The sequence below is a fragment of the Ahaetulla prasina genome, chromosome 1 (assembly GCF_028640845.1).
Source record: "Ahaetulla prasina isolate Xishuangbanna chromosome 1, ASM2864084v1, whole genome shotgun sequence".
Classification (NCBI taxonomy): Eukaryota; Metazoa; Chordata; class Lepidosauria; order Squamata; family Colubridae; genus Ahaetulla; species Ahaetulla prasina.
This window is the reverse complement of record NC_080539.1, coordinates 253,722,119-253,749,216: the sequence shown is the minus strand read 5'-3', so window position 1 is coordinate 253,749,216 and position 27,098 is coordinate 253,722,119. Positions and strand designations below refer to the sequence as shown.

General features: G+C 41.4%; 1 protein-coding gene across 7 annotated transcripts in view; it reads left to right on the top strand.

Moving 5' to 3' along the window:
• The first annotated feature begins 585 nt into the window (after positions 1 to 585).
• Positions 586 to 27,098, top strand: part of SLC43A3 (solute carrier family 43 member 3) — a 44,976-nt gene continuing 18,463 nt past the window's right edge. Inside the window, exons 1-4 of one of the 7 annotated variants that reach the window (XM_058196574.1) lie at positions 586 to 781; positions 18,226 to 18,354; positions 20,977 to 21,203; positions 21,750 to 21,879. In XM_058196574.1, the coding sequence (XP_058052557.1) occupies positions 18,317 to 18,354; positions 20,977 to 21,203; positions 21,750 to 21,879 (395 nt within the window). In that variant the 5' untranslated portion in view covers positions 586 to 781; positions 18,226 to 18,316. Of the gene's footprint in view, positions 782 to 16,555; positions 16,647 to 18,183; positions 18,370 to 20,976; positions 21,204 to 21,749; positions 21,880 to 27,098 lie in introns of those variants that run through there. The other 6 variants (XM_058196564.1, XM_058196555.1, XM_058196594.1 and 3 more) reach the window with 6 other exon arrangements.

The following is a 27,098-nucleotide window of genomic DNA, read 5'->3' as shown; positions in this document are numbered from 1 at the left end:
CGTTAGTCGAATAAACGGGATTGAAAGAATAGGTAAGTTTGGACTTTGTCTGCATTCCTTGAGAAAACTTGGGGATTTCATTCTGCTTCATGCACTTTGGCCTAAAGGTAAGAGTTTTTAGATGCGTCTCTCTCTTAAAAACACACACACACACACACACACACACACACAGAGGACTAAAAGGCGTCTGACGGACCAGGGCAAAAGCGCGGCAGTCCCTCTCCAAAGGAGGTCGACAGAAGGAGCCCGGGCGTGTCAGCCGTGATGTCACGAGAGACCCCCTTGCGCCACTTCGCCCTTAAGAGGGAACGACAGGACGGACCCTCGGAGAGGCGCGCGGGGAAAGGGCTGCAAACCCCTCTGCCTCTGCGACGACCCCGGAGATAGGAAGAACGACTCTTCCCCGAAACTAACGTATAGCTGCGCTGCGCTGCCCGGCTTCCTTCGAGGGGCGTGAAGCGTCGTCTGGAAGGGCGGTGGCGTCGAGGCGGGAAGGCGAAGATGGGCGCCCAATCGGAAAGAGTCCCCCCGAGGGAATCGAGGGGCGGGGCTGCGGCGCACCGGCTTCCTTTCTTCGCTGCCTGTCAAAAGGAAAGACAACCTGCAAGGCGCGGGGTGGGGTGTCCGCGTCTCCGACCGCCCTGCCCCTTTTTCCTCCCGTGGCAACCAACCCCTGGTCCAGTTTGGGTTTTTTTTTTCTTCCTGTCTCTCTTGCCGGCGACCTGCGCTCCACTTTTGAGGAGGACGGAACGGCCGTGGACCCTTGACTTTTAGTAAGGAGGTACGTCTCTGGCGCCCCTAAAAAAAGAAAGTGGGTGAAGTATAGGGGAGCCAAAGTTTCACAAGCCAGCTCTGTCCATCTTTTGCCGCAACGCCGGCGAAGAGTTTAGTGGTTTCACTTTAAAGGGTTAAGGGGCTTCTTATTTCACAAGCTGCGAGCCGCAAAAGGATATGCCACCAAACAGTTACTCAGTTTCTAAGAGTCTTGGGGATGCAAGGAAGTTGAAACCGAATCTCTCTAAGCTCAACTTTTGGGTTATACCGCTTGGCTTTGGAGCAATTTTTGAGTGGGACATACCGTGAGGCATAAGTCCAGGGTCCCTAGAATTTGTGTGCTGGCTTGCAACAGCTTGTTCTTCATTTCGCAAGAGAACTTTGGTGTGGGTATTTGAGAGAGAGAGAAAATGTTTCCCCCCAAAATTATGGAAGATGTTTTAAGACCTGAAGAGATAATGCCAAGATAGATAGGCAAAAGGAGAGAGAAATAGTGTAGGTAGAAGAAGCCTAACCAAGTAGATAATGCAGCCCAAATTGATCACTGACTGGACACTGGTTTCCTTCAGACTGAGAGATTATTTGATTAGGTTTTCCATACCTGGCTGTTTTGGGAGGTATTAATATTGACATATATCCAAGTATCAATATGTAGAGCTTTGTACAAAATTAAAATAGTTTGCCCCACTTCCCATTTCTTTTACCCTCTGAAAGAAAAGTTGAGAAATGGTGCTTTCTAATAAAGCTCGGAAATACAGCTGAACTCTGGAGAAGTTGATACTTAAACTCTGGTAGCAGTTTATGTAAGCGTAAATGTGGAAATTGAATTTCTGGAATGTTGTTGGAACAAATGTATATGCCTTAATATTGAGAGATTACTAGTGGATTTCTTCCACTGCTGCCTTTTCCTGACACACACAGAGGTTTTGTTGCTGTGAAGTAAAAGTCACGATATACTGGGGAAAAGCATTCTTTGTTTGATAATTTACGTAAACCCAGCAAAGCTCACCAGCTGGAGACAAATGAGAGTTCATTTGTTTTTGAAGAGGTGAAATGTTTTCAGAGAGCGTCACTGCTAAAGGCAAGAATATATTTTGCATTGTTTCCCTATCTGAGAGAAGCAAGAAAGGAAGAAAGAAAGTTACAGTGTAGATTATATCACAGGAAGTTAAACATCTCTACAGCTCTTTTAACTGGACAGTCTTGGTGGTGTTGACTTCCCGACTTTGGTGTGACTTGCAAGCATGTGAAGTGACTTGTGTTTTGCACTGGGACTGGGTGGGATGGGGCAGGGTTGGGAGAGCAATGTGCTTGATGAGAATTTGGAATAGAGCAATGCTGGGAAGGGAAGAGCCAAGGAAGCCTTTAGAACACATAGTAGAGTCAGGTGTAGAAAACAACTGAAATGATATGAAAGTTATGCATACATTTAGGAACAGAATACTTTTTTAAATGGTGAAGACCCCTTTCAGTCAGACAGATAACTCCTTGAACATATCCACATAATTTTTTGGCAACTGCATGGAAATTATTTCACATTGCCCCTTCACAGTCTAGGGCAGAATGCAGTTTCTCTATAAAAGATTTGTACACACTGAGCTTGCTAAGGATCTGGTTTGATATTTGTTGACTACACTGTCTAGAGAAATAAAAGCTGTTAAATGGTTCAGCTTAGCTGGTTTTCTTGGGCTATGCTTCAAGGATTGTGGACCCCCATCTAAGTTTGTGGATAATGAAGTTTGTGTTCAGCATTGCATTGTCTTGTTTGTCCTTTTCCCTCTGAAATCCTGTCCACTGTTTGTGGTTCTGAAATGGCAGGCAGAGATAATGAAGCAAAGCCAGTTGAAACCTATAATGTGCTTCTGCCAGGGGTGAAATCCAGCAGGTTCTGGCAGGTTTTGGAGAACCGGTAGCGGAAATTTTGAGAACCGGCAAATATCACCTCTGGATGGTCCAAGAGTGGGGTGGGGATGGGGATTTTGCAGTATCCTTCCCCTGCCATGTCCACCAAGCCACGCCCACAGAACCAGTAGTAAAAAAATTTGGATTTCACCACTGGCTTCTGTCTTACCTTACTGTGTTTTGTGGGCTGGTTCAAGGGTTCCTCTCGCACTGTCATCTGCTTCTCTTTGACTACTTCAGTCATTACGGAAGGTTTCATAAAAACGCTGTTGTTTTGCTCAACTCAGAAAACACCTTCTTGAATAGGGTCTTTATTTCCATGATCCAGGGGGTTATAGATGTGACTATAGCACCCGAATGGGTTGTTACCCTTTCAGCCAAATGTTCAGGATCAGCTTCCAAGCTAATGTAAATAAATATTTTATGTAAGTGAGACCACAGCTTGGGTAATTATTTTTTTTCTACAGTAATCCTTTCACCAAGGTGAAATTGGTTCTGGTCTATGAATTAGAATGATGGTTGCACCCATTCCTGTTCCTCTAGATTTCTTTTGGTTCAGATACCAGACAACTGTGAAAGAGGCATGTGTTTCAGGGGCCAAACCAACTTTCCCTTTGCAAAGGGAACCCCCCCCCAAACACACACTTAAGGATTCACTAAGATATTGGTGGAACCACAGGTATCCTTCAAATAGGCTGTGCTTGTACCCTTAAGCCATTCTATCCACAAAGACTTTATATGTCTTTAAAAATACCTTCAGGTCGAGACACTATTTTATTTATTTATATTTCCCCTTTTTATTACTTTTTCAAATAACTCAAGGTAGCAAACATATCTAATAATCTTTCTTCCTCTTATTTTCCCTACAACAACAACCCTGTGAAGTGAGTTGGGGTGAATAGAGAGTAGCTATAAATGATAATTGCTTCTTCCCTTCACTTTTTTTTACTAGAAACTAATTAACCATCGTTATAAAGAGTGATACAAGAGAATGAACTATATTATTTAATTGATAGAACACTGGCTAAATGTATCAATTTGGCTTTTATTGATTTTATTCTTACCTCAGCCAGCTAGCATCCCATATTCTTTTGGGCATCCTCAGTCTTCCCTGAGCTTTGCTGCATCTTCTCCCTTCAGAACCTTTTTTTCCTATTGTTCAACCCTTGGAATTTATCCATAGATTGTGCCATTTTTGACTATACAGGTACCTTAGTTCACTGGTACACAATGTTTACAATGAAGACATGTACCTATAGAGCGCTCACAGTGATCCTACTGGAAGACCTCATTCCATTGTTTCTCCTGGTCATCGTTTGATCACCTTTCCATTGTTTCACCTGGCCATTCTTTATGTATTCATAATGGAATACTTATTTGCTTTGTAGAAGGGTACATACAAAAAAAGAAAAAGAAAACAGATAGGATTTTTGAAGAAGAGGAAATTTCAGTAAGTACAGCTTACTGTGGAGGGAGAACAAAATGTATGCCTTTGATTTCCTCTTTCTATTCAGAATAAAAAGATTGATTTTGCTATATGTTGTGAAAGTACAGCTTTTATGGAACATTTTGGTATTGTTTGGAAAACGCAGGGGTCTCATGTTTAGAAAATGTATTTTTTTTTCACTTTTTCAAGGTCTTTACTGCAGATAGAAACAAAAATAAATTTCAACCTTAGCTGGTTCAAGAAGCAGATCTTTTTCAAAGGAGGATTAATGCTTATTTATCACATGAATTTGATCCCTGACCTTATTGAATAGGAATAAATTTGCATTAAGGTCCTTGTTATAGTGTTTGAATAGGATGGTGCAAAATTATAAAGAGATCTGCAAAAATATTCCGTGACAGCTAAATATGACTGAAGCTCATAGTTCAATTTAGTACACTTCTAATCAGGATCCATTCCCACTGCAAATATATTTCAGTTCAAATCACATCATTTGGCTTAGGGGCACTTTGAGAAGACTCATTAGAGAATAGCCAGATTCTCAGAGAGTGGAAACTCTCCATTGTACAACCTGCCTAGGTTGATAATCTATGTAGTACAAACTGTGCTCATAATTTCTGTTCAGCCTGTGATGTATTGCTTCAAAAGATAAAGATAAAGTTTTCCCCCTGTCCAGTCATTTCCAACTCTATGGGGCAGTGCTTATCTCCATTTCTTCACTGATGGAGCCAGTATTGTCCAAAGAGATTTCTGTGGGCATGTGACCAGCATGACTATATGCCAGGGCACATGGAATGCTGTTGCCTTCCCACCAAAGTGGTACCTATTTATCTAGTTGCATTTGCATGCTTTCAATTTGTGGCCAGGATCCATTTGGACAAAGGAGAACATAATTACTAGCAGTAAGCTTAGAATAACTTGTCAATTGTCTCATGGCTTAGAAAAAAGATAATGCCAGGAGGACAAAATAATTCTTCCTTGGGCAATGTGAATGTGAGCTCAATGAGCTAATGCCCACTTCCTACAGGTGCTTATAGCAGGAATGCTTTTGGATGGGAAAGGACAAAGTGGGGAGAATTAGAAGTCTGTCTAGTCCATGGAGCAATAAACTAGCAAAGTGGCTTCAAGAGAATATCTTTGGCACTTCCCAGGTATCTTAAGCCATGACAAATGGTTGTCCAATCTCTTCTTAAAAACCTCCAGTGTTGGAGCACCCACAAAACTTCATTTCCTCCCAGGTCAAAGATTTCCAGCTGTATCCCTTGGAACCTGATGAAGGAGTTCTAAGATAACACATTCACGATGTCTTTGTTCAGTTGCCATTAAAGGATTGGCAAGAAGGAATCTATATTCTTCTGCTGATACTCCATCTCAACTATGTCTACTCAGCTGTTTAAAAAGGCCTGGGGACCCTCTTTTTTAGATTTTTATCATCCCTATTTTCATACACAACTTAAGGTGGTGAACATACAAATACTCTTTCCTCCCCCTGTTTTTCCTGCAACAAAATAACAACAACAATCCTGTGGGGTGGGGGGTGGGGCTACCAGAGAGTGAATGGCTCAAATTCACCCAGCTAGCTTTCGTGCCTAAAGTGGGACTAGAACTCACCATTTTCTGGTTTATAGGCCTGCACCTTAATCACTACACTGGCTTTTGTGTTTCAGTTTCTGTCATGTTTGTGGACTGTATTTTTGACTGTGCTAAACTGTAGCAAAATGGCTTACACTTTTAGTTTAGCGAGTTATATAAACCCAATCCCTGTGCTTTGTAAGCCAACAGTGATACTTAGTAGTGGTTAGTGGTGGTGAGCCCAACCAGTTGTGTCTTATCCAATACATCTTGATGTAGAGCGTGTCAAATTTTTCCACTTTTAATTTCAAAATATTAGGGGTGCTCAAAAGTTGTGACATGCCTTGGGGGTTGTAAAGATATTTTAATTACTTTAATATAATTTAGATGTGCTTGGTAAATAACTTCATAAATATCATAACTTTTTAACATTTTGTTTGTTTTATTTGTTAATCCAATCATATCTGTTGTTAAAACTATGTAATGGGTCAAGGGATTTCCCCTCCCCCTTAGGTCTGTTGTCAAGATGCAAACCCTACTTTTCTTGTAGGTAGAGGCCACATTAGACAAGCCAGTGAAGTTAATAGAAACCCCATCTAAACTTGCAATGAAGGTTTAAATCCTAGATAAAGCTTGATCTGCCTAAGGTGACTTGATGGACAGCAAAGCCCATTAGGGCATCTTAACCATTGTATAAGAATTGTATAATTGAGTAGAAGAGGAAATTTGAGCCATTTTAATATCATGCATTGTCAGATCCAAATAATATGGCATAAAATATGGCTTGTGTAGAAACAACCAATTGTAGTTTATTCAATAATCCATGTCTAAGTATGACGTGATTCTTGTCATTCTCAGTATTTAATTTCCTTACTGCTGCCTCTAATTCAAGGCCAACTGAAATTTATGGGATTTAAATTAAATGCATAAAACTGGCTCACATTTTAACAATATGATTTAAGTTTCAGAGCTCAGTTTTTGTTCTTCATTAAACGTTTTTGGATTTCATTCACTTTCCTGGGCTTGAGCTACCTGCTTTGTCAAACAACAACTTTGTCAAACAACAACTGCCTCTAACAACTGTTTAGCAATTAGACTGTTGATCAAGGGTATTTGGTTCAATATACATATGTTCATGATGTTCATGTGCTACATTTTTGCTGCTTTTAGTTTGTGAATGATTAACTTTATGTACATGAAACAAAAAGCAAGTGTATTCATCAGCTAGGGTTTCCTTTAAACATTTATACTGGTTCTAGGACTTGGGAAAAGATGCTTTCAATCTTAATTTTCTTTCCTGATGTGACAGATTGCTGTTGGACTGCCTTTCCATCATGCCCACTGAGCTTGCTGTAGCTTATTATGATATTATTCATTTGTTCCTTCAGAGTCTTATCCTGTGTGTCATTTAAAGCCAAGAGATAAAAACTTTATCTTATTACTTTTAAAGGTAGAACAATTGTGAATGCATGGAAAATATATTGGAAAGCTGCTTTTCTTTCTCATTTTCCTTTGGGAGTTTGGTACTAGCATCATTCTTGTACACCTTTTCAGTAGGAATAGCTGAGAATTTCAGGCACTTTAAAAATATGAACAAAAGGTATTTATGACAGATCCTAGAATTTTCAGTCATCACAGCACATTTGAAGTCACACAATTGTGATCCAGGTATTCAGCAACCAGCCTAGATTCTAGCCTAACTGTGGCAGTGTCCTACAGTCATGTGATCATGATTTGTGACCTTCCCTGAAGATTTCCCAAAGAGTCAGTGGGGAGGTTGGCAGGAAGTCTCAAGTTGCAGACACATGAGGGTCTTGCTTAAGGACCTTCATAGTCCTCATTTAATGAAAGCAACCTGATGCCAGAATTACCAATGATAAATGACACAGTCATGTGATATTGCCTTTTACAACCATATCATTTTTTGATGGAAATTCTGGCCCAAATTAGCATAATTAAGCAAGAACTACCTGTACCTTTTTTATGTATACAAAATGTTAAATAAAATTGATTTTAAAAATTAAAGAAAGCAAATAATTATTCTTGAAGAGAAATAGACCTATTTTTCCCACAGTTCTCATATTTATAGTTATAACTATAATATAATCTAAGAAAAAAGTAAAATGTTAGATTTTTGTGACCTTCAATTGAATAACACAACAAAACAAGAATCTAAGTATAGTAATGTAAAAGAGTAAGCTCCTCCAATGTTTGAAATATTTCTGGAGGAAATGCTAGTTTTCTACTGCCTAACAGGGTGTGTTTTCCTGAGAATGGGTGTTACCTTCAACATTTTTGGGGATGTTACATGAAGTCTCTTGCTGTCAGGATTCTGATGATAAAAAACCTGAATCACACACTGTGAGTAGTGTATTTAATCTTACCTGGCAATTTATTAACAAGTCTTTTAAGTCCCGCTATTGGTCAATGATAAGAGAAATTGTGATTTAAAAAAAAATATATTTCAGAGATTTAGAACCTGTCCGACTCCAAAATAACTCTGAGTGATTTACTAATAAAGAAATAATAAAGAAAACAAAAAAGGCAAAATCCTGTGACTAAATAAGCCCACTCTCTCTAACCAAAACATCACCCACAGGGCTAAAAGCTTTATATACAAGTCTTTGTTGTAGTCGGCATGTCTCTGTCTAACTAACCTTGCAGAGGTGGTATAATGATCACATTTGGAAGTCAATTTATCTTGTACATCTTGGAAGAAAGATAGAGGATAAATATAATACCAAATAGTATGCCTAAACAACTGTCAGTGAGGCTTTTTTGATGTTGCATTACTGCTGAGCAAATTAACCCTGTTGAATGCATAGATCCCAAGGGGGCCGGTTAGACAGAAAAGTGAGTGTGTGTTATATGCAAGAGGATAGTTGTTCTAGATATGAAAGACCACCTATTTCTAGCTTTAACAAATTATAAGGAATAGAAATTCAGGCGTAAATCTCAGTAGTTATAATTTAGACTGACTCTTTGAGCAAGGAAAGAAACCTCTCCCTGAACTGAAGAATACAGTACAAAGGTAGAAATTCTTGAGGAAATTGACAAAGGATTGTCCCAAATATGTTGCCAAAGTAGATTTAGTGTTGCAGTCAAGGAACAGTTTCCTTAATAGTGAAGGAAATCAGTTATCCTGAAAGAATGTCAATGCTAGGTCCTAGTTAATCTTTAGTGGGGAAATGCATCTATTTGGAATAATTAAGTGGACTTTTCACAAGCCTTTGTAGTAATATGCCTCTATTAAGAGTCCATTAAGGGTGTTGAATAATCAGATGAAAGGGGCAAAGTCTTGTCAGGGATTAAAAGGGCTTTTAAACTGTAAGTACTATGGCTAAATTCAGAATCATGCAGGCAGTGGTTTTCCCTGTGATGCTCTATGGAAGCAAAAGTTGGACTTAAAAGAAGCAGGATAGAAAGAATATTAACACTTTTGAACTCTGATATATGAGAAGATTCCTGAGAATACGATGAATAACCAAGAGAATGAATAAATGGATCATTGAGGCAAAAATTACCATCTTCAAATTATCATATCTTGGACACCTAGCTCCCTAGAGAAGATTATAATATAGACAGAGGTGCAAGGAAAGAGAAAAACAGGATAACTAGCAAAAAAATAGATGTGTTCAATTACAGCAGTGATGGGTGAACAGTTGGAAGACCTAAAGGACCATGTTAGGAACAAATCATCTTTGTAAAATATCTATTTATGTGATCGCTAAGACTCAACACTGACTTGATGGCACATAAACAATCAATCAACATAGTTAAACAAAATAACAAAGTAAAGAAGAAGTTGCTTATAGTTTAGAATAATAGCAGTCCCCAGCCTGGAAATCAAACAGTGCTAACAGAGTTCTGGACATGGAGTTTCTTGGTTTAAGATATTTTACCTGGAGATTCCTAAATGATAGTCCTGCAACCTCATCTTGATGGAAATACAGCATGAATTCTGTTGAGTCTCTGAGAGTCTTACCCACTCAGATCTGGACTAATCCCTGCAATTTTTTAGAGGAGTAACTGGGGATCTCTGCCATTCCAAGAGAGAAGCTGATAATGCAGTTTCTTAGTAGCAGACCATGCTCTTTAGAAAACCTGGAGACTTGCAGTAAGTAATGCCTCTAAAGAAAGAGTTGTTCTACAGGGAATAGATTATACTAGGGTTTTTCTGGGGACAGTCAGATGATATAGAGCATTGATTATTACTGAGTCCTTGTCAGAGTGGGTGGTCAACAAATAATTGTATACATACATACATACATACATACATACATACATACATACATACATACTCTGTTTCCCAAAAATAAGACATATCCAGAAAATAAGACCTAGCCTGTTTTTACACTTGTACCTAATATAATCCCTACCCCCAAAATAAGCCCTACTTAAGAACCTGTTTAGCCGCCCGCCCATTCCGTTTGGTTGCTCATGGTGCCATGGCCATGAGGTGAGGCGGGGGTGTAAAGCTGCCCCACATGCGCTGCATCAGCTTACCTCACTAGCCAAGCCATCCATGCCCCAATACCTGCCTTGTGACGGCAGCACCGGCAGCCATGTGCAGCAGGAGCCCATGTGGCCACCAGCCTACTACTGCTGCTTGCTGGCGGCGGCAATGGAGCAGGAGGCTGAGCTGTGTTCTGGGGCCGCGGCCACGAGACGAGGCAGGCGTGGGTGGCTTGGCTTCTGGGGCCCTGGTAAGCCAGTGTGGGGTGCGTGGGGCAGCTCCCCCCCCCCCCTCGCAGCGGCAGCACTAGCATGCTGCGTAGCCTCCTTCACTGCAAGCAAGCAGAAATGGGCCTCCTGTACATGGGGAAAAAAGACACTTCCCAAAAATAAGCCTTAGTGTTTATTTGGGGGCACAAAACAAAATAAGACCGGTCTTATTTTCGGGGAAACATGGGTGCATGCATGCATACATACATATCTATATATACATACATCTCCAGCTCTCAAAAAGTGCTAGTGGTGGTGATTAATTTGTTTTTAGTAAAACGTGACTTTCTTCTGATTTTAGGTCATTTTAGACATGCTGCAAGAAGTAACTTTCTTTACTAGAAGAATACTATAGGATCAGGATTTGTGGTTTTGATGACCAGATAGAAGGCATTATCGAAAAAAGAGTCATGATGTAATGTTAGGAAGAGAGATCAATTTATAATTATAACTGCTGTAAAGAAGATTGAAAGTCACTTCTTTTTTCTTTCTTCTCTATTTTTCTGCTATTTTTTTCCTCAATGCATTTTTAGCCTCTCTTTCATTTTTTTTTCTTTTGTTCTTTTTTGCTCTGTTTTAGTTTATTTTAGTTTATTCTTCTGTTTAAAATTCTGTATAAATGGTACTATAGGATCTGATTAGCTTCTCTCTGTTCTTTTTTCTAGAATGTACATTGTGTGTGTGTGTGTGTATACATGATTTGTGCAGTTATCATACTCTGTAGAATTACAGGAGTGTGTGTGGTTCATGTGCAGTATGGAGGGAAGAGTAAATTTTGGCAAGAAGGTGTGGGTGACAAAGTTTAATAGCTGGGTGGCTATATGTTTTATGTAATGAAATAAATTCACCTTGAATATTTATTTATTTATTTTTATTTTATTTGTCAATTATATATAAGATAACAGGTAAAAGTATAAACATAATTTGGATACATGAAAAGAGTAAGTAAAAAAGTAATATTAGGATAGGGACAGTAGGCACGCGGGTGCACTTATGCACTCCCCCTACAGACCTCTTAGGAATGGGGTGAGGTCAACAGTAGACAGTTTAAGCTTAAAGTTTTGGGGGTTTGGGGAAGAAACTACAGAGTCAGGTAGTGATACGAAATTTGACTTCTCAGAATCTTGTTTCTCCAGCCTATGAGATTTAATTTCTGAACTTTATTATGTTTATGTTCATTAAGAACAACACTGAGTATTGCAGGTAGCACAATTGCAGACAGTCTTACAAATAAATGTCTCTCTTTTAAGTTGTTAAGTTAAGTTGTTCTGTGACAATTTATAGCAGCATTTGAACATTACAGGTTTTGTTGGTTTTGACATCAAGGCATGAAAAATTAACTGGTAGTCATTTCCCTATAGACTAAAAAGTAGGATCTTCTTCCTCTTTGCCCAGGCTAGTTCAATTTCTCTTTAACCACAAAGCTATATTCAGCAAGAGGAGTTGACCATATAAAGCATTTCTGGATATATAGTTTATTACCTATATGGAGTTGAACATTTATTTGTCTCAACTACATTTTTCAAGATGTCAGCCTCAATAACATGACCAGGTTATCATTTGAATCGTAAAGCATTCTGCCTCCAATTTTTTATACTTAATACTGCTTTGGTATAAAACCTCTAAAATTTTCCCAGATAGTGTGGCCATGGAAGGATAATGGGGACTGCTGTCACAAAACAAAATTCTGAACTACAATTTTCATGGTACAAAATCTCTGCTAAAATACAGCTTAGTTTCTGAGGAAGTAAACAATTGAAACCTCATGAGTTTCTTTAGAAAAGGTAGATATTTTTTAAAAAAAACCTTTTTCCCATAGATAGAGTTACTCTTATAGGTTGTCCTCGACTTACCACAATTGAGCCCAGCATTTCTGTGTTGTAAATAGTAAAATAATTATGCTATGTAATACCTTCTATCACAAATGGGAAACATTTGTTAATTTCCCCCATTTTATGACCTTTCTTGCCACAGTTGTTAAGTGAATCATTGCTGTTGATACATTAGTAACATGGTTGTTAAGTGAATCTGGCTTCCCCGTTGTATTTGCTTGACAAAAGGTTGTGAAAGGAGATCATATGACCTTGCAACGCAGCAACAGTCATAAATATGAACCTGTTGCCAAGCAGGTTTTCTTTAGGACTTGGCTTTGGACTCTCTTATACTATTCCATCCTGGACTTAAGAGCTCATATTCATTGGACCGAATTAAGATCTTGGTCCGGATATTGACCAGGAGATACCATCATGATTGTCCATTGTTTGTATTATTATATGCCCGTCCTTAAATGAGAACTAATTTTATATTACCATTTTAGCCAATTTTGAGATGGAGCCATCGTTTCGCCGATTTTTATTATGCGGTATTCCTCAATTGAACTCTTGCGCCTGCGAGGTGCCCCCGCCTTGCAGGAATGGCCCCCTACATTATCGAGGGCTGGCCTCAATGACAGGTCTTGGGACCCACAGAGGTGGCATGCGCGTAGAAAGAACCTGTGGGGATTTTTAGATAGGGAATTTTTAAGAGGAGGGAGGGTAAGGGCGGGTGCTGGGGGTAACCCGCCGAGGGAGGGGCCAGTCAGTGTGCGTGCTCGTGGCGGGATTTTAATAGGTCCGAAGGTTCTGGGGGAGGGTGATGTTCCTGATGATGAGGGTGGTTCCATCTGTTTGGTTAGTGGGAGAGGCAGATATGGCGGAAGTGAGGGGCCATATCGATCTTTGGGGGCGTGTGCTCGCTGTTTAAAAGCGATCAAACGCCCCAGCCCCTCAGACTTTTCCCGTTCCCCGGGGGGCCAAGATCCTCAGAGCTTGGGCCTCCGGTTGATGCTGTGCAATGCACGGTCCGTGGTCAATAAAGCCCCCCTGCTTTGCGATCTTATGCAGGAGGGATCCGCAGACCTTATGGGCATTACGGAGACCTGGTTGGGCACAGAAGGGGGAACTCCCCTTGTCGAAATGTGCCTACCGGGTTTCCGAGCATTCCATCAACCGAGGGCCCAAGGTAGGGGTGGGGGGTGGCGGTTGTTATAAAAGAGAGTCTAGAACCGAGGGAGACCACTGTACTTCAGATAGCCGGTTGTGAATCCCTCTTTGTGAAATGGGGTCATAGGGTGCAGGCACCCCGGCAAGCACCTCCAGCAGCTCGGGCAGGGCTGTAGTCACATAGCAAGGAGTCAGGTGGTGAGGCCCCTCCTCAAGAAGCCCTCCCTGGACCCGGCTGTTTTAGGAAATTATCGTCCTGTCTCCAATCTTCGCTTTGTGGCGAAGGTTGTTGAGAGTGTGGTGGCACGTCAATTACCCCAATACCTAGATGAATCTGTCTGTCTAGACCCGTTCCAGTCTGGCTTCCGACCCAGGTACAGTATGGAGACGGCTTTGGTTGCGTTGGTGGATGATCTCTGGAAGGCCAGGGACAGGGGTTGTTCCTCTGCCCTGGTCCTATTAGATCTCTCAGCGGCTTTTGATACCATCGACCATGGTATCCTGCTGCACCGGTTAGGGAGTTTGGGAGTGGGAGGCACCATTTACCGGTGGTTCTCCTCCTATCTCTCTGACCGGTCGCAGACGGTGTTGGCAGGAGGGCAGAGATCGACCGCGAGGCCCCTCACATGTGGGGTGCCGCAGGGGTCGATTCTCTCGCCTCTCCTATTCAACATCTATATGAAGCCGCTGGGTGAGATCATCAATGGCTTTGGGGTGAGGTACCAACTGTACGCTGACGATACGCAGCTGTACTTTTCCACCCCAGGCCATCCCAACGGCCATCAAGTGCTGTCCCGTGTTTGGAAGCTGTACGGGTCTGATGGGGAGAAACAGGCTCAAACTCAATCCTCCAAGACGGAGTGGCTGTGGATGCGGCACCCGGCATAGTCAGCTGCAGCCGCTGCTGACTGTTGGGGCGAATCATTGGCCCCAGTGGAAAGGGTGCGCAACTTGGGCGCCCTCCTGATGGACGGTTGTCTTCAAGATCATTTGACGACCGCCGCCAGGAGGGCTTTTTACCAGGTTCGCCTGGTCCGCCAGTTGCGCCTTCCTTGACCGGGATGCCTTATGCACGGTCACCATGCTCTGGTTACCTCTCGCTTGACTACTGTAATGCTCTCTACATGGGGCTCCCTTGAAGAGTACCCGGAGGCTCCAGTTGGTTCAGAATGCAGCTGCGGTGATAGTGGGAGCCACACGCTGCTCCCATGTAACACCTCTCCGCGCAGTCTGCACTGGCTACCTGTGGTCTTTCGGTGCACTTCAAGGTGTTGGTGACTACCTTTAAAGCGCCCATGGCTTAGGGCCAGGGTACTTACGGGACCGCCTGCTGTTACCGAATACCTCCCACCGACCTGTACGCCGCACAGAGAGGGACTCCTTAGGGTGCCGTCCGCCAAGCAATGTCGGCTGGCGGCCCCAGGGGAGGGCCTTCTGTGGGGGCTCCCACCCTTTGGAACGAACTTCCCTGACTTCGGCAACTGCCGGACCTTCGGACTTTCCGCCGAGAGCTGAAGACCTATTTGTTTGTTTGCGCAGGACTGGCATAGGATTTTAATAGGATTTTAATTAGTTTTAATGTTTTAACATTCTATAATTCGGGGTTTTATTTTAAATGTTTTAATTCGGCCATTTGTATAATAAGTTTTTTAATTATGGTTTTATGTGTAAATTGCTGTTGTTTTTATTATGGCTGTAAACCGCCCTGAGTCCTTCGGGAGAAGGGCGGTATAAAAATTTAATAAATAAAATAAAATAAATAAATCTGAATTTTGATCAGATGATCATGGGCAGGCTGCAAAGGTCATAACTGTGAAAAATGGTCATAAATCACATTTTTCAGTGCCATTAAACAATCATTAAACAAACTGTTATAAGTTGAAGACTATCTGTAATAAGATTTGTTTGGCATGCTTTGCATAAACTACAATTAGCTTCCTTTTCCTAAACAGTGCCATGATTTACAGATTCTGCTATGTCAAACATACAGTGGCTTGGTATGATATATGTAGCCAGTCACAGTCTGGCAGATGTGTGGGTATAAGTTGCCTACATAGTCAATTATTCCTCAAAGGTGTCTTGTTCCTGACTTGTAATGGAAGATGGGCAAACCTAGCATTTGACCTTGCATTTAGTCATTGTACCAGTGGTGGGTTTCAAATTTTTTTACTACCAGTTCTGTGGGTGTGGCTTGGTGGGTGTGGCATGGCATGGTTGGCATCACTTGGTGGGTGTGGCAGGGGAAGGATACTGTAAAATCCCCATTTCCTCCCAATCAGCTGGGAATTGAGAGACAGAATAGATGAGGGCGAGGCCAGTCAGAATTTTTACTACTGGTTCTCTGAACTACTCAAAATTTCCACTACCGGTTCTCCAGTACTGGTCAGAACCTGCTGAAAGCCACCTCTGCATTGTATATACCTTCTGTGTGGATACTCTCACTACCGCAGACTGGCCATTATGCTCTTGAGGGTATAGCAAGAAAGCAAAGGTAAGATTATAATGCAGAGACAATAGACTTTTAGAAAATTATTGCAAACAGATTTTTCATTATAGTATGCAGAAATTTGAGTTAAGGCATCAGGTTTAGAGTGTAAGATCTAGTTTTGTTAGATACAAATCCAGCTGGGTGACCTTGGGCCAGTCACTTTTTCTCAACCTTAGGAAGCAGGAAATGGCAAATCACTTCTGGAAAACCTTGCCAAAAATACCTGCAGGGACTTGTTCAGATAATATCTGAGAATTGGACATGGGTGAATGGAAGGGAAAAGGGAGAATTTTATGCTCTCTTCCAATGTATGGTGTTCTATTTTCAAATTCAAGTAGAAATAATACATGTCAAAAGGATGATTGTAGCTGTCTTTGTCCTTACTGTATGAAGTAGAACGTTTAGTCCTCTAAGCCATTCTAGACATTTTTAACAATACCTACCTTTAAATTGTAAATTGCAAGTTGTCATTCACCAATAATCAAGCAATTATTCATTATCTAACCTATGATCAAACAGTACAAAAGGTTGAGCTCTGGAGGAGGTTCTCTTCTGCCTCTAGATAATTTCTGATCACCTCCCATTAGATTGTGGGTTGGCCGCCTCTTTTTTTTTTTTTTACTTTGCTTAGCCTGGAGGCTGTGATAAGGGACAGTGAGGCGCCAGCCTTTCCTACTTGCTTGATAGGGGCAGGGAGAAGAATTTTGTATGGTGCAAATATTAGAGAAGCTGGCTGGGGAAGAGGAAAAAGGAACATGTAGGTACTTATGCACTTTTTAATCTGTGAAGAAGTGGCCCTTGGACAGCAAAACCATAACAATGTCTTAGGAGTAAAATCTTCATGTAGTATATAGCTCTATGTGCGCATTTGTGACAGTGATCTTTTGATGTGAGAACAGAAGTGTGGAGACCTTGTCCTTAGTCCTATTTGAGAAAGGTTTATTTTTTAAAAATTGATTGATTTGTCAAACATGTATAAGATAACAGATAAAAGTATAAACATGATTATGAATATAGTATAAGGATACAAATAAATGGGAACATTAGGACAGGGACGGTAGGCACCCTGGTGCGTTATGCAAGCTCCTTACAGAACTCTTAGGAATGGGGTGAGGTCAACAGTAGATAGTCTAAGGTTAAAGTTATGAGGGGTTGAGGATGTAGCAACAGAGTCAGGTAGTGCATTTCAGGCATTGACCACTCTGTTGCTGAGGATGTATTTTCTGCAATCGAGTTTGGAGTGGTTTACCTTAAGTTTGTATCTATTGTGTGCTCTTGTATTATTGTGGTTGAAGCTGAAGTAGTCATTGACAGGTAGGATGATGTAGCAAATAATTTTGTGTACTTAGGTCAGACCGAAGGCGGCGTTAAAGCCCAAAGTTTAGTGGATACCTCTTTCTAAAGAGCCCCGTAGCACTTTGTGGCTAAACCCTGCTGCTGACAACAGTTGTGAGGCTGCAAGCCCTTTGTTGTTTGAAGCTAAATATCAAGTTTTCATATTTCTGACCCAAAGGGCAGTGGATGTCTGGTCCAAGCCATGATAACATCAAATGCATCATGATTTCATTATACACACAAAGCAAAAAAGTTGTTTCATCTGCATGACGATTTCATGACGCATTAGATCTCTCTTGCTCTCTACTGTGGAAATCAATGCAGAGGGAAAGCATTTTCAAATTAAGACCCTGGTTCAGGGTAGATGATGCATCCGTCAGTTTTCAACCCCTTTCCCACGTCTGAACACCATATTCTAAATCAGAGGTCTTCAAACGTGGCAGCTTTAAGACTTGTGGTTAAAGCATAGTTGGCTGGAGAATTCTGGGAGTTGAAGTCCACAAGTCTTAAAGCTGCCAAGTTTGAAAACCTCTGTTCTAAATCATAGCTGAGGAAACCAAGAGTACTCCAGTGAGTCTTTCCACACATAATGCTTTAAGGAGGAGGACGACGTGAAGGAGAAAAAGAAGGTTCAACATTTTAAAGAAATGCTTGTAATCCTCACGTACACCATATACGCTCTGTCGTATTTACCAGTAGCAAAATGAATGTATGCTCCCAAGGACAGACATGAGAATGACATATGATATAACTTAGTACCGTGAGCTGGTACAGGTGCCTAGGCATTAATGTGTGAAAATATGAAATGTCAGTATATCATGATGTTTCTAGTCCTGTCTGCAGAATTGATACAGATTTCCACAATTCAGTTTCTTATGTTGCTTCATCCATTTCCTTCCTGCGGGAAGGGAGGAGACTCAAGGGAGGAGGCATAAATCGTGCGCTCTGTTGCACATGATAGCTAGATGTGGTCAAGGATCAGTTTCTGCTTTCTCCTACAGATGATTCTTCCGAGCCATACGGTCTTCATTTGGAAGAGGTTTCTCTCTTGAGAAATACATCTGCCTCCCATATTCTTTCCAAGAGCATTTTATGGAGAACAAAACTGATCCCGGTGCCGAGAAGACTAGGTAGGTCAGAGATCGGTATGCCCTGCTCTTCATTTTTGGTTGTTGCACAGCCTAAAAATAAGTTTGACATAGGTACATGTTTTGGAAAATTATCCAATTTTGAAAATAAATGTAGTGAGGGATCAGGGGTTCCATGAGGTTGAAAATAACTTATATGTGAGTTAAAGTGATTGAAGACTTGAGGGGTAGAGCAGATAATATTATTGAGGCATATCTGACGAGAGTGAAGATGATGGAGTTCTGCTGGGAGGCATTTGAATAGTAAGAGTTGGGAACAGGCTGCCTAATAGGGTAACCTCCAGACACATTGGACTGCAGCTCTGTTGTTTCCAGCTCTTCTCAAACTTCTCTCAAAAAGGGAGCTATTCAAATCAACTGGGAAAAATAACCCAGGAAGCTTCAAGAACTTGTTCACTATTATGTAACATTTTAACTACCCTGAATAAAGCTATTATGAGCCAGTATGGTGCAGAGGTTCAAAGGACCAGGCTAGAAACTGGGAGAGTATGAGTTCTAATCCTGCCTTGGCACAGAGATAGCTGGGTGATCAGGCAAGAACAAGCAAATCCTGAAAATCTTGCTAAGAAAAAGGTGGGGACTTGTCCCTGTAGTCTCCAGGAGCCAACAATAATGTAAAGGCATGGACACACACACACACACACACACACACACACACACTCCCCTACCTTTGCATTTTGGATGACAGAGGAGGAGGAGGAGAGGAGCCAAGATGTTTGCAATAGATCATAGTTTATGATGGACAACGAAGTTGCAAAGAAAAATATCCTGTACTTTTGAGTCTCTTTTTAGCCTGTATTTTTAGAGAGGATTGGCTTTCTGCATTTTAACTTACTTTGTTTTCTTAGTGCTTTCTTTCTTTCTTTTTTAAGCTGACCTTCAACACAATGCAAAAAGGCCAGTTTGCTAGAGAAGGGCTACTCTACTCTATAAGAAGGCCAGTTTGCTAGAGTATAGGTGACTGGTTTCCTTGTCGTTATGTTTCTGCAACACCACCTAGTGTGCTCACGGATTTTCATAGCAAAGGAAATTTGACTCTGAATTTGTGGAATGGAGCAGATCCGGAGGGATGAAACTAGACTTCAGTCCCCTTCCAAATGAGTGAGGGCGTTGGGATGTTTGTTTACTAGCAACAAAGACTCAGTATGAGTGGTTAACATTTTGAGAGGGCTGCAAATTGAGCAGAAATGGCAGAACATTATTTTTAACATTTACCACCACCCACAGTTTAGAGGGAACAGGTTTTTATTAAAAAGAATGTGTGATTAATGATTCACAGGCAAAGATGCAGCTATTAGTTACGCAATACAACATATTTGTATATTTGGGGGATACACACAAAGAATTACATGCAGATGGGCATGTATGAAGCTATCCATATACAACCTATCACAATAACTGAAGGCAAAATGGCTTCCATCTTATTGCATACAGGGTTGAAGAAATGAGTAGTGACGAGCTTGCCATAAAAGATAGGAAAATGCTAGAAGCATAGAAAGCGAGGGGGGTACCTGGAGGTTCGGGACGTGGGTGGGTAGGTGATTGACAGAACGTTGGTTGCCTTAACTTGAGCAGATGGCAGGATGTGGCTCTGAAACTTGCAAGATGCTGGAGACAATGTTTTCCTATTTAGCAATGATCATCTGTATAATATAAATGATGAAACTACACTGGCATGGCTTCTTTGCTTTCATCCTTCTTCCCCTTTCTGGGTTAGTATAAATGTAAGTGATATGTTCCTCAGGGCAATACTGGGGTGGAAAGAGCAAGTGATAAATAGACAAGGTTACAATTACCTCTTTCCTTGCTTGAACCAATATGGAAGGAGGTTAAAAACTTAGGGGAATTAACTCTTCCATTCTTAAGTAAAACCTCTCCAGCCCTTTTTCTCCTGCAGCATTTAAGTTTAGATCAGAGCTTTCATTGGGAGCAGGGATGCTTTTTTGCTGAATTTAAAGGCTTTGTAGTGGTTTGTTCAATCTTGTGAAATTTCAGTTGAAATGGCCAGAAGTTTCCTGCATGCCCCAGCCTTGTCCTGGGTGCGATTGCTAGCCAGTCAGATATTGTTTAGGGAGTGCCTGTGCAAAGAGTAGCTACTGCTGTCATTCTGTCATTGCCTGGACTTCACATAAAACAAAGATATGAAAAACATGGTCAACATTCTTGGGAGGCTGTCAAGAGATGCCTAGAAACTCTACCAATGCTGCTGTCAAAAAGCAATTATACATTCCAGTGCAGAGGCAATTGAGTCGTCTCAGTGTTGGATGAAAGCTTTCAATGGTTACCATAGTTAACTTGGAAATGTATAAATTGTTGAGCATCTTTATTTTAGTTCCAGGGATTTATGTTTGACTAGTTCATCCATTGCACTAAACCATAATGTTACTTATAACTTTTGTTTAGGGTGAGGTATACATTCAATGCCGTGGCTTGTCTGCTATTATTTCTGCCTCAGAGTTAAGTGACCTAAGCATTTGCAGCTTATTTAAAAAAAAAAAACCTGGTTAATGAATGAACTCTGGCTATGTAATGAAATAATAGTTTAGAATGAAGTAGGGGAACAGTCATTCCATTAATCACTCTTTCCCCCCCTTTATCTGCCAGATTAGAAAAGGCAGAGAAACGGAAGGAAAGTGATCCTGATGCCATGGCGTCTCGGAGGTTGGAAACAGCCAAACGTCTGGCTACGTTAATCACAGGCCTGGTGGAGTGCATGTGCTTTGCAGGCGTCATTTTTGGGTGGACATCGCTGGTCTATGTCCTCAAACATCTGACGTACTTCGAGAACTTTTGCAAATCAGCTGCCAATGCAACCATCAATCAAACTCAAGGTATGATCTGAAAAGACAGGAGGGGGAAAGTATTTCATCCTTTGTTGAATTTACAAAGGTTAAACTAGCAACTAGTTTCATCCAGCCATATGGTAGGAACCTGCTACTTGTAACTCTCTCAAACCAATTTCATCACCCTGAACTAGGCCCTGTCAATTGCTTGAACCTTTAAAAAACATTCCACCAGTGCAAAAACTGAAGATGGCTATCAACCCTATGGCCCATCCCAATTTGTGGTGTGTGGGCTTAAATCCTGCTTGATGCTTATTAAAGTCTTCTCACTGAATTTAATAAAAGCAACCGTTAGCTTAGTGGTGCCATCATGAAAGGTAAAAGGGTTTTGAATATGAAACTTTCAAGTCTCCTTGCATCTCTTATTCCAGAAGAGAACGGCTATTAAAAATACGGAGTTGATGGTGCTGAACAGGGAAACCTGGAGAAAGAAAAGCTAAATGTATCAGTATGGAAGATAAGACGTAGTAAACATCTGCTTGTGGTTTTATGTGGCTTTAGGGATTACACTTAAATTTCCTCACTAATTTACAGACTGCACTGCTCAGGATGAACAGTACTCTCTCATCTTCACCATTTGCTCCTTCATGAACAACTTAATGACCTTCCCTACTGGCTACATCTTTGACCGCTTTGGCACCACAGTAGCCCGTCTGCTCGCCATGTAAGTGTTGGATACACAACTCACTCACTTCCTGACTTTTTTTTCTCAGAGATACCTGATGGCGGAGAACCAAAGTGGAATTTCAGGAGCATCTTTGTCTTTAATAATTGCATAATAAGAACTTGGCAGATTCTTTGATCAGATGAGAACCTGCTGAATTCCTTCCTGTCCTGCAACACTTAATCCCCATGTCTGAAAGCTTTTCTTTTGATAGAGAGAGCTTAGGCCAAAGAAACACAGCTCTGAGACTGTCAACAATTGTCATATGCTTGCATGTGTGTGGTTCTTAGAGCAGCTCCAGTTTCCTTCTCTCAATTTGCTGATGTGATAATAATAATAATAAATAAAGGTTTCTACCATTTTCAGGCTCATGTATTTTCAAGTGGGAAATGCTGGAAGTACATGAGCCATGGTGGCACAGTGGTTAGAATGCAGTATTGCAGGCTACTTCTGCTGACTGCCGGCTGCCAGCAGTTTGTCAATTCGAGTCTCACCCAGCTCAGGGTTGACTCATCCTTCCAAGGTTGGTAAAATGAGGACCCAGACTGTTGGGGGCAATAGGCTGACTCTGTAAACCACTTAGAGAGGGTTGTAAAGCACTGTGAAGCAGTATATACCATAAGTTTAAGTGCTATTGCTAATTACAGCATCAAGGGCCGGTGAATGGCGCAGGCTGGTAAGGCCTGTTATTAAGAACAGCCTGTTATTAAGAACACAAAGCCTGCAATTACTGCAGGTTCGAGCCCGGCCCAAGGTTGACTCAGCCTTCCATCCTTTATAAGGTAGGTAAAATGAGGACCCAGATTGTTGGGGGGGCAATAAGTTGACTTTGTAAAAAATATACAAATAGAATGAGACTATTGCCTTATACACTGTAAGCCGCCCTGAGTCTTCGGAGAAGGGCGGGGTATAAATGTAAACAAAAAAAAAATAAAAAATTATACAGCATGCTTAACAGTGTTAACTTGATTTCTAAATCTACAAAACTCCTAACCTTCTCTACATGTGTAATGTGGCTTCTTGTATTATCACCCCATGATTATGGTCTCCTCCCCTACCCCATATAAAATTTTGGGAACATTATTTTGCTTCCAAAATGTTGCCCATTAAAAGTGCCTCAAAAAAATCTTCAGTCTCTGCAGCCTGATTCAGCAATGCAAATGGGCTGGAAAGTGTTGAATGCTGGCATGTTTTCCCATGAGAATCAGGGCCTCCTCTCCAAGGACATTTGAGCTGGATCTGTAGTTGTAGCAAATGACTTGGGGGAGAGCTCAGGTATCCATGTGGATTGGGATGAAATCTAATTTTTTTTGCTACCGGTTCTGTGGGCGTGGCTTGATGGGCGTGGCTTGGTGGTGGGGATCATATGACTGGGTGGGCATGGCTATGTGACTGGGGGATCAAAAGACAGAAACTCACGAGCAATGTCCTGCTGGAGCAGGGTTGGACTAGATAACCTCCAGGTCCCTTCCAGCCCTGGATTATCCTCTGAAGCTGCGTTTAGTGCCAAGTTTGTATTCCTTCTTCCTCTCCTCCTTCCTTCCTTCTCTTCTTTCTCTCTCTCTCTCTCTCTCTCTCTCAAAAACGAACCCCCCCCACACACACCCCGTTTTTCCTCCCAGCAGGCTTCCCTGATAGCCAAACCAAAAAATGGGGGAGGGGAGTCCGTTTTTCCTCCCAGCAGGCTTCAGGGAAGCTTCAGGGAAGCCTGCTGGGAGGAAAAATGGACTCCTGCCCCCCATTTTTTGGCTAGCACCCAACTGAGCTGCACGATCATCAGAGGCTTTTTTTTTTACTTTTAAAGGCATTTTTTTGGCCAAAGAAAAAATGCTTTTAAAAGTAAAAAAAAAACACCTCTGATGATCGCGCGGCTCAGCTTGGCATTGGAGGGGGGGGGGTGGCAGGGATTTTTGCTACCGGTTCTCTGAACCACCCACTGCCATCGCTATCGGATCGGGTGGATGGATTGTACCCTGGATTGCACCCTTCAGTTTGTGCATGGAGGGCATCATTTTTTTTTGCATGGCTTCTTTGCACAAGATCACTCTGCAAATAGTGAAGTGGAACGTTGTGGAGAGATGCTCTAGCCCACTTCTTTTCATATTAAAATGGGAAGCATTTGTTAATGCAAGACACATTAAAATTTCCCCACAATCTGAAACAGTTAATCTATGCTTGCTGTATGCATGGAGCAGGCTTCGGTGATGGAAGAGATAAAGTTCCTTCCGCTCAGCATATGGTAACAGAAGGGAACTATGATGATCAGAAATTCTCTGCTATACATATATAAAAATGTGTTCTCGTTCTCGTTCTCTCTCTCTCTCTCTGTGTTTCTCTCCCTCCCTCCCTGTCCCCCCTCCCTCCTTTCCAGTCTATCAGAACTGCCAGACAGCTGAAATGATAAATGCCTATTATCTCTGACAACCCAGGCGGCTTTCATAAGCCCAGAGAATTCTCTTTTCTTGACATAATACTCATCTCCTCATACTTTAATGCAGGGGTCTCCAACCTTGGTCCCTTTAAGACTTGTGGACTTTAACTCCCAGCTTTGCTGGCTGAGGGACTCTGGGAGTTGAAGTCCACAAGCCTTAAAGGGACCAAGGTTGGAGACCCCTGCTTTAATGCATAGTTTTCCACTATAGTGGAGGTAGTGGAGAGCTGCACCCTAAGGAAGTAGAATAGGAATTACACTATCCCCTCTCCCCCGCCCCCCAGTGATGTGTCTAAAGTATAAATTCTGTATTCATCATATCCATCTACCAAATGGAATTGGATATTCAAAGATAAATGTTTTTGCTTTTGTTAGTACGTTTGGCAAAATTCAATTGTTAGATAAAAACTCGTGTAGGAAAAGGAAACCATAGAAATGTGAAACAATTGTATAGAAATTATTAAGCAAAAGATAGAAGAATGGAGAACTCCAGGATTGATTGATCCACATGGAACTATGAAGTATCCTTCTGGTGCTTATATTCTATTTTAGTCTTCGGTCCTAGCCTTTTTTTTTTTTTTGCTGGACCTTTTTTCCCCCATTTCCTGTGAAGACTTTAACTTTTGAGGAGAGAAGATTGAACCAAAATAGGAATTACATTTCTGTTTTTTCTTTTGCTAGCTATTAGTGTTGTTTTTTGATGTTTACTCAGCAGCTGGTATATGGACTGATTACCTTTTCCTTTTACTGTGAATATATTTTAATATATTTTAATATGTTTAGCTTCTTTTATTAACCTTAATTATTATTATTATTTCTTACATGGTATCAGCTCTGCTGTTCCTGGCTACCTGCCTTTGTGACCTATCCTCTTTCCATTTTCTGTCAATACTTTTTATGTTTAGATTTTCACTAAACTGTGTTGGGTAGCTACACTGATTTCTTCTTGTATATATCATTTTCCCCCTTCATTGCAATTATTTATTTTTAGTTATCTCTTAGGCATTTCTATTCATCCTGAACAACTTTTTAAATAGTTGTCATGTTGTGGCATCTTATTTCTTATGGCTTTGAGTTTATTCAAATCAATCTTTTTTGAAATTCAAATAGAAGTTTGATTCAACAGTTAAATTTCCTTCAAAAGTCAAGAACTCCCAAGAGTACAAAATTTCCCCCATGCAGCTACATAATAATTCCATTTCTTCAGCTAATTCCCCTCTATCTATTAGTATCAAACCAAATGGAAATTCACTGCCACAAAAATAGAACTCCCCATTTTCTCAGCTAGTTTTAGTGTTACATTAAACACTAAGTGTTGATGGCAGGACTGACTGGGAGAGGAGGTCAGTAGCTGGGAACCTGATCCTGTTGTCTGGTAGCAAAGTGTGTTTATGATCAATTAGGAGTTGTAGTGTGGAGGACTGTTCCATTGTGTGGTGATAAGAGTCAAGATCTTTGAGCCATGTTGATTTGTATCTACAAAGCGTCTCTGAGAGGCTTTCAGTGGTGCCAAACCTCATCTCAAGCTTATGCAGCTGGAAGTCCAAGGGTTCCTGCGTGACTACAAACTAGGAAGCTGATATTTGCTGTGGCTGCACTTTAAGTTCCTTAACTGACTGCAAGTATTAATGGAGTGGGCAAAGTTATGCACCTCATGTGAGTGGACTGATTAACCACATGCAGGAGAGCAAAGCTGAAGAGGCTATTTCACTCCCCCCCCCCCACTTTCTTCCCGGCTGTAGCAGGGCACGTAGCCAATTTTCTGGAGCTGGCAAAGTCTCCTGGAAAATCTCAGCTGCACATGCAAAGCATGGTGAGGAAGACTCTTTCAAGGTCCACACCATTTCATGACCATGGGTCTGCATTCCAATAGTGGGTGAGACCTGAACAAAACAATACAAACATTTGCCTCACATTTAAAGTATCACTAAAAGCCTTTCAGAATAAGAGTTGTTTCAAAGGTAAAAGATGCCAATCCAGTCTTACCAAGGGAGGGCATTTCATGCCTATGGCAGAGAAACAACGCAAATGAGGAAACAGTTTGAATTTTGGACCAGCAATTCCTTTCTGCCAAAAATAGCTGTTTGTAGGCAACTATTTGTTCCCACAAGTAGCTCTATCAGCCAAATGATAGCCTCTTTGATTTCAATGGGAGCATCTAATATATGCTGCGGTGCATTTTCTATTAAAAATAAGCATGGTTGAGAAGTGACTTGCTTTGACTGGCTCACTTTTATAGAACTGTAGGCCAGGCTTCTTTTAACTATAGAAAGGCAAGCACAATTAATGCTGGTCAGGAAGAAGAAATCACCCATGACAATGTAAAGAGACATTGTTTTACTTTCCCTTCTGGCTGCTGGTGCCAAAAGCTTAAAAGAGGTAGGGTAGCAGAGTTAGGTGGGGGGAGTTTAGTTTCGCTATGAAAGAGGCAGCCTTTGTAGCCACCCAGCATTAGCAAAGCATCTGTGAATCAAGTCAAACTGCTTCACTGCCAGTGAATGAAAGATGCAGAAAGCAGCTGGGGGCGGGAGCAGCATACGAAATGGAAAAGGTTACAGTGGATCCTTTTATGGTGCCAAAATTAGCAAAACTCATGTTAGAGACATGAGACCGATACTTTAAAAGTGGAAACTCTCCAGTATTATTACCCTTTTAAAAATTACCCTTTAATGCCCTTTAGAAGTCCTCCCAAGCAGAATGGAATGGCTCCAAACACCAAGCTTAGACTGGCCAGGCTGAGGAAGGTGCTCAGTCAGTTGTAGGCAAAGCTCTCTGCAGATTTCCCACT